This window comes from Anneissia japonica, unplaced genomic scaffold (assembly GCF_011630105.1).
Source record: "Anneissia japonica isolate Jap-2015-1 unplaced genomic scaffold, ASM1163010v1 scaffold483_len1788099_cov177, whole genome shotgun sequence".
Taxonomy (NCBI): domain Eukaryota; kingdom Metazoa; phylum Echinodermata; class Crinoidea; order Comatulida; family Comatulidae; genus Anneissia; species Anneissia japonica.
The window spans coordinates 1,684,874-1,692,463 of NW_022682587.1; the positions used below are offsets into that span (position 1 = coordinate 1,684,874).

At 36.8% G+C, this 7,590-nt stretch overlaps 2 protein-coding genes and 1 long non-coding RNA gene across 3 annotated transcripts in view; 2 read left to right on the forward strand and 1 right to left on the reverse strand.

The window, feature by feature from the left end:
* The first annotated feature begins 693 nt into the window (after positions 1 to 693).
* Positions 694 to 2,571, forward strand: LOC117116695 (protein ALP1-like). The gene is made up of 3 exons (XM_033261156.1): positions 694 to 1,433; positions 1,803 to 1,851; positions 2,158 to 2,571. Exons 1-3 carry the CDS (start codon positions 694 to 696, stop codon positions 2,569 to 2,571), a joined length of 1,203 nt encoding a protein of 400 aa, XP_033117047.1.
* Positions 2,572 to 2,768: 197 nt separating this feature from the next.
* On the reverse strand, positions 2,769 to 5,847 carry LOC117106688 (mediator of RNA polymerase II transcription subunit 15-like). The gene is made up of 4 exons (XM_033248471.1): positions 5,539 to 5,847; positions 4,884 to 4,940; positions 4,528 to 4,602; positions 2,769 to 4,205 (listed from the first exon to the last, which is right to left on the reverse strand). Exons 1-4 carry the CDS (start codon positions 5,765 to 5,767, stop codon positions 3,325 to 3,327), a joined length of 1,242 nt encoding a protein of 413 aa, XP_033104362.1. The 5' UTR covers positions 5,768 to 5,847; the 3' UTR covers positions 2,769 to 3,324.
* LOC117107517 overlaps positions 3,084 to 7,590 on the forward strand; it is a 15,199-nt gene continuing 10,692 nt past the window's right edge. Inside the window, exons 1-2 of the long non-coding RNA XR_004445289.1 lie at positions 3,084 to 3,097; positions 3,841 to 3,843. This is a non-coding gene — a long non-coding RNA (uncharacterized LOC117107517). The remainder of the gene's footprint in view (positions 3,098 to 3,840; positions 3,844 to 7,590) is intronic.

Genomic DNA, 7,590 nt, shown 5'->3' on the forward strand with positions numbered 1-7,590 from the left:
ACATTTAGTAGGTTTTATCACCGACCTACGGCTACGTCTTCGTTCTCACGTAGCCTTCTGACTTCGGTTTAAGGGTGGGCTTTAAAGTCGCCTAGTGATTCGAAACCGAAAGAGGACGCAGTATAATTTAAGATTATGCAAGGGTTACTTACCTGCAGTGTAATCTGGATTATACTAGTCCTCTGGAGGTGAGAATCACTTCCCGCCCTGTGGATCAGCTTTGTTGGTTTTTGGTCTCCCTAACCCGTGATTTTCACCATGTAGGAGGATGGTGTGTTGGGTTTTTGTCACATCTTTTTCGCCTATGCATATAGTTTGTTTTATGTAGTTTGGAATTACAGGTCACCCTGCAGTTACTAGTTTTCAGGGTGCTGTTTGAGTGACTTTTGGTTGGTTTGTATTGTTACCAAGGGTTATAAGTTAATAAATCGTTGTTTATACGTTGCCCGGCCCAGGAAATCATTTTGGGTCGGAGGTTGCATTAGATTTCCCCCCTCCCGCAGACTTGCACTTTAGAAAAGAGGACGGTGCAGGATGGGAAGGGTATGGATTTACGCTTTGAAGACTGGTTATACCGCCAAGCGGCTGGGAAACGCCTAGTGATTCTCACCTCCAGAGGACTAGTATAATCCAGATTATACTGCAGGTAAGTAACCCTTGCATAATCTTAAATTCTCTGAATACTGTATTGTAATGGTAATTTTACAAGTTGAACGTGTAGCTATGCTACTAGCCACCATTATGGCTACAATGATGCAATGTTATGTGGATGGATTTACTGTCCAATCCAACTTTGATTTCGCCGTGAACATGAGGAGGCGAAGAAGAGCGCGACGACAGCGGGTACTTGCTGCAGCATTAGCTGCTGTCAGGCCTGGGCATGGGGAGCGTCGCCTCCGACGACAGCCTGTTGACGACCCTAGGCAAATGCGGCCTCGATCTCTCGTGTGGTGGGAAGAAACTGCACTACACGCCGATGCAAGGTTTTGGAAAGAGAATTTTCGAATGACAAGGCAATCATTTCAGCTTCTTTGCAATACCCTTAGCCCCAGTCTGCAACGGGAATCATCAAATGGGCTAGCTGTTGAAAAAGTGGTGGCCATTGCTCTGTATAGGCTGTCTACACCATGTGATCTACGCACTATAGGCAACCTGTTTGGAGTGGGCAGATCAACTGTGTGCGAGATTGTTCAAGAAGTGTGTAAAGCAGTTGTTTCATTAATGCTTGAACAATACATTGTGTGGCCTGCTGATGACCGTTTGCGGCAAACCATTGACTGTTTTGAGGGAAAATATGGTTTTCCGCAGTGTGCTGGTGCTGTTGATGGTACTCATATACCAATAATTGCGCCAAAGAATAACCCAGCGGATTATCATAATCGCAAAGGCCAACATTCCATCATTCTTCAAGCTGTCGTCGATGACAAATTAAGGTAATTTTTTTAATGCAGTGCTTGTAATGAAGATTTATATATTAATGCTTAACATTCATAATTTGTTTAATAATAATTTTATTTGCATTTTTAACCATTGTCTTTGCCCGTCATTGTATGATTATTTCTTATAGTACAGTATCAATTTATAAATGACTATCTTTTTACCACTTCTTCAGGTATCTACTGTCAAATAAACTAGTCTTTAAAGTATATGTTTAACTTTCTATTATATCAGACTAGTACGGCTCATCTATTTTGAATGTTAAATAATATTATGTTCCTTTTATATTTTTTTTTTTGTATAAAGTTGTGAAGTGCTTAGGATGTCAAAAATTTTGTAATTTCAATATTATTTTTTTCTACCAGATTTACTGATATTAATGTTGGATGGCCTGGACGAGTCCATGATGCCCGGGTATTCCGCAACTCCAGGTTATTTGAAAGGGGTGAAAATAAAAGTTTATTTCCACAGGTAATAAAATGTAAAAAATGTTATGTCATTACCCTCGACAATGTTTTTTTAGCATTAAATAATTTAAACTTGAATCTAGAAATGAAATAAAATATATTCTGTTGAACTCTTTCTCTCTAATAATAGCAAATTACCTATATATATATATATATATATATTGGTTAAGTCTTGCAAGTCATTTCACCCCAATTTTGCTTAATAAATATTTCCTCTGCTCCAATTATTGTTATATTTTTGGTTTATTTTCAGTGGAACAGGGAAATAAATGGAGTTTTGATGCCTATCGTGATACTGGGGGATCCGGCATATCCATTGCTGCCATGGTTAATGAAGGGCTTTTCAGAAGGTGTAAATTTCGATGATCCGAAAAGAAACTTCAACTACAGGCTTAGCCGAGCCAGGATGGTTGTGGAACGTGGTTTTGGACAATTAAAGGGACGGTGGCGAATACTGATGCGGAGAAATGACTCGGCCTTGTTGAAAGTTCCTCAGATGGTGTCGGCATGCTGTGTTCTTCACAATTTCTGCCTGGAGCAGAACGAAGGATATGACGATCGTTGGGATGCCCCCGATAATAACCAGCCCATTAACGTCCCGCTTAATGATCAGGATGTTGGGTCTGGGGTGGACATAAGGAATGCCTTACTTAGATATTTCAGCTAAAAAAGCAAATGCTGTGTAGAAAATTAATGTTTTTGACAAACACTTCTGGATCCACTCCGCTACGAAACTAGTAATAACAACAACAACAGTGTATTTTTTTATAACAGAGAATACATTTCAAACATTTATTATTTAAAGTTCTAGCACTATTAAGAGAAAAGCAAACAAAAGTTGACCATTGAACGTTTTTCCTTAACTATTAAATATTACACCTAAAAAAAATTATTTATGAAAGTTCTGGTGGTATTTACATCAAATTATTCAAAGAGGAAAGTATCAAAAGTACCAATGAAAAATATTGATAAAAACCATTCCAACCATGTAGATTGATTACATGTTGTTACACTCTACACCTTTGAACTGTTGTACATAAAATTGTATTGTTAACATTAAAATGAAATGATTATTTTGTTTAAAACCTTGTTATGATTTTTTTATTGAGATGAGTACTGAAATATGCAACAACCACATTTCTTTTCAAAATTAAATCATTAAAAAGAAAATATATTAACAGCACTACACTACAGTATAATGTTACATTGAATAAACAGTTAAGCAGGCACTAAATTAAAACTGCTTAAACATGCACCAAACACATTCATTCCATAGATATAAGAAAAAATAAATCACTGAAAAGAGAATGATATATGAACTACACACCCTACACTACGTACATTGTTATATTGAATGAACAGTTATGGAGGAACTATATTAAAATTATGCAAATGCATGGTAAAATAATATCATCTACACCTACAATGAAAAATATCGAGGTCTATCCGGCTTTGAGCGCTTAGGTGCTGGTTCGGACAGCGAGTTGGATGCCAGAGATATGACAGTGTTTATTGGTCTATATAGTCCAGATACGCGAGTGCGAGTGCTTGTTGTCGTAGGCCAGTGTTGTTCTATAGGAGTATCCTCGACAGATGGACGAGCTAATGATGAAGATGTATGAGTGCTTGTTGGTGTAGGCCACTGATGCTGAATAGGAGCATCCTCGACAGGTGGTCGAGCTAGCGACGAAGATGCACGAGTGCTTGTTGGTGTAGGCCGCTGATGCTGAATAGGAGCATCCTCGAAAGGTGGTCGAGCTAGCGACGAAGATGCACGAGTGCTTGTTGGTGTAGGCCATTGATGCTGAATAGGAGCATCCTCGACAGGTGGACGAGCTAGCAACGAAGATGCACGAGTACTTGTTGGTGTAGGGCAGTGGTGAATAATGGAGGCATCCTCGGCTAATGTACGAGCTAATGACAACGGTCTTCTGAGGAAGTCTTCCCGTGGATGTCGGAGGGATGTTGCTTCCATTGTTTTGTTTGCCATAGTATTGTTTGCAGGAAATGTCTGTAGATGATGTGTCTGAGATATTGGCGTTGGGAACTGGTGCGGAGGAAGATGCTGTGGCTGTTGCATAGGTTGCATATACATTCGCATCATTTCCAACATATTTGAATTTTGCTTCTCCATTAACCGCTCCTGCAATTCAGCATGCTGCTGCTGGAGCTGTTTCTGGTGTTCAAGCATTCTTCGTTCGAATGCCACATCCTGTTCCTCACAGTTTGCATTGAACGTTTGCAGTGCCATTTCGAATTTCGATTTTTTCTTTGCCTTCTTTTTTGGTTTTCGTGGCTGGGCTTTTAAAGAAAATGTACAAACATTATCTCCAACGATCAAGAAAGTGATATGAAAAATGTTGAAGGAAATTTTAATCAATGTTACACAACAATTGAAGTGTAATAACAGATGTGATATTTGTTATTTCATCAATATTAGGGAACTTATGGATTTGGTGTGATTATATTATATTTTTTTTAATCTACTGTATTATAAATTGATTTATCATCATAATTCATTGTTTTATTTGGCATAATTTGTTCAGTAAACTATTAAAAAAAATTGGTAGTGACAAACTCATAATTATATAGCCTGAAGTTGAATTGAATATTTTAAACTTACGTTGTTGTGGTTCATCTACTGCTTCTGGTTGGATTGCAGGTGGGCCGTCTATCACACCTATGGCATTTGTGTCATCTGAAAATATTTAAAAGTACAGTATTCATTTAATAAAAATTAATTTTATTATGCATTTAAATTTAGTCAGTAAAATATTTATTTTAAACATTATTATTGTTGAGTACTTGCTATTAATAAAAAAAATGGAAAGATATGTTTTGTATATTACAGAAAAAGCTTCATATCAAATGGGATGTGTTACACAGCAAACAAACGAAATAACATTAATTACTGTAGTGATATTGAATGAAATTATATTGTTGCTTGCACTACAGGCATTTAATAAGTTTCTACCTTACCCAGATCAATCAAGGCTTCTTCTTCTGCAGCCAGTGCCTCTGGTACTATCAAATTAGCTGTGAACATAAAAAGTTAAAATTAAAATGTGTGTGTACAGATAGAAAAAGAATTATCACTCATCAAAGAAATAGAGGACAGATTCCCCCCCCCCCCCCAATGATTTCTGAAAGCGAGGGAACTAGTAGAAAACAATTTAAACAAGTTTGGCAGTTGGAAAAAATATGCATACAAACAAGTTTAGTAGCACACTCACTAGCCTACCTAAACCAGGCCTATTATCAATATTAGGTTAGGCATATAACAATTCTAGTACTGTAACATGTACAGCTTGAATATTCGAAAAATAGTTTAATTATAAACGAAAGTGAACATTTATTAGCAACTAGTATTCAACAATTATTAAATATATAGGCTAGCTAATCCCATGCCTGTACTTTGCGAATCACCTTACGGACTTCGCCCAAACCTAGGCCTTAAAATAGCGCACAACAAATAAAAGGGAAAAACATTCGCGCAAACTTCGCATGGATATCCACCACCATGCAGAGTGGTATACTGTAATATACTAATAATAACATAAATAACAACCAATGCTTGCCCAGTTAGGCCTAATACTTAAGTATCATTTTAAGAAGCATACAGACCGGTACCTACCTTCGTCATCAGCTTGACTTTCATCGGTGCCCTCTGCCGTGTTCACGCCGTTTTGGAGTACAATCTCAGGATTGTGGATATCCTGTGTACCTAGTATTCTGTCCAGCGTGTCATAAAACGGCGATGTCACCTTAGCCCTCCCCGATTTGTTGTTATTGTCCTTTGCTTTTGTATATTCTCGGCGAAGGTACTTCAATTTGTTTGTTATCTGGGATACACTTATATCCATGCTGAATTCAGCTGAAATCTTTTCAGCTATATCTTTATAAACACAGTTGTTTCTGCGTGTACCATCGAGCTGGCGTTGAATACGCTCTTCGCCCCAAACAGATAGCAGGTAGGCGATTCTCCCCTCGGTCCACACCGACATCTTGCCACAAGCCGAATGTAAAGCGCAATGGCTAAAGTTTTAGCTTGACTTGACATCAGTTTGTTTACCACCGGTCATTTATTACATAACCCTTGGATTTTCGCGCGCTGGGCTGTGGACGAACCATTTGGCAAAGCAATTTAGGTTGATTTATCATCGTCTCCGTCTCCAAGGACATCTCGTACACGGAATTCTACCCAGCAATTTGGTGGTCAAAATTGTCGCGGATAATCCAGATGGTAAGGTAATTAGGCGCGTGTCCGAGCGGTTTTAGAAAGTGTGTACCGGTGAATTAACTGGAAAATCGCACGGATATTTTTTCGCTCGAACGGGCCCTATGACATTAAAAGAAGAAGGCTATTGACTAAACACTGTGATCAGAATAAAACACAGAAACAGAACTTAGCAGTATAGATAGTTCTGGATGACTGGCATTAAATGTAGGAAACATATTTTTATGCGTATTTCTATGGAAATGTATTTTTAACACTGTTAATTTGTTTGCTTTTTATTATCATTTAAGTACGAATTTTATTGATGATAAACCCTACAGACGTTGCAAAATAACCTAAATTTAGCTGTGTTTAGCTATATGATTTAGCAATGGGCATTTTCTACCATGGGTATAAAATCATGCATCATGACTCTGCATTATATAACCTTTATATATTTATTCATCATGCTCTGTTGTTATTTTCCACGTTTTAAATGTTAAAACAACACATTTTAACGATTTGGTGATGGTTTCATCTGAGAAAGTTTCTTAATCGTAAACTTTGAAGACTGATTTCTCAAATATTGTTCATTAAACAGCTGTATGTTTAAACTTCATAACGAAATGTCGAATGTAAATCATTCTTTTACCATTTTATAGCTCTCATTTTACGCATAATGAAAACTTGGAGACATCTGCTCACTGTAATTTTTTAAAAATTGGATATGATGTAGAGTAGACATTGATAAATCAAAAAGTATGTGCAACATGTGCTTGGCATGAATACTGGAATTTGTGTAGTATTTTCTGAACGAAGAAAGTATCTGCTAAAATGCCTCAATTTTACGATGGAAAAAATTCAAAACTCTGCCAAACAATCAAGGTGTAGATAAGCTGCCACCAACTGCAGGAGCCATATATCAGCATATATTGCATGAACATTTGCATGCCAATATATGGAGCCAGGATTCTGTTATTCATCCAGAAATCCCTGATCCATGTAAATCGGGCTGGTTTATGGAAAATGGTAAATTGAGACCTGTCTTGTCAGAAAAACAGGCTGGCCCTGAAGTAGTTGCTGAGCTGTTGTCTAGTGTTTCTCATTCATCAGACAGTGACAGTAATGAAAAAAGGGATAATGAACATTAGCATATTATAAAATCACTGATGTAGGTAAATCACAGTATGAAATATGGTTACATAATACTAACACACACACAGAGACCCACACACACACCCACACACACACACACACACACCCACACCTTATATATATATATATGTATGTATGTATATGTATATATATATGTATGTATGTATATGTATATATATATATGTATGTATGTATATGTATATATATATATATATGTATATAAATATATGTATATAAATATATATACATATATAGACACACACACATATATATATATACATAATATATATATATATATACATATACATATATATA

Excerpts from the sequence above, each read along its gene's own strand:
- LOC117116695 (XM_033261156.1), top strand. The coding sequence starts at position 694 with ATGGTAATTTTACAAGTTGAACGTGTAGCTATGCTACTAGCCACCATT. Across the intron at positions 1,434-1,802 it reads GTCGTCGATGACAAATTAAG|ATTTACTGATATTAATGTTG; the intron begins GTAATTTTTTTA and ends TTTTTCTACCAG. Across the intron at positions 1,852-2,157 it reads GACGAGTCCATGATGCCCGG|TGGAACAGGGAAATAAATGG; the intron begins GTATTCCGCAAC and ends GTTTATTTTCAG.
- LOC117106688 (XM_033248471.1), bottom strand. The coding sequence starts at position 5,767 with ATGGATATAAGTGTATCCCAGATAACAAACAAATTGAAGTACCTTCGC. Across the intron at positions 4,941-5,538 it reads AAGTCAAGCTGATGACGAAG|CTAATTTGATAGTACCAGAG; the intron begins GTAGGTACCGGT and ends TTATGTTCACAG. Across the intron at positions 4,206-4,527 it reads AGTAGATGAACCACAACAAC|CCCAGCCACGAAAACCAAAA; the intron begins GTAAGTTTAAAA and ends TTTCTTTAAAAG.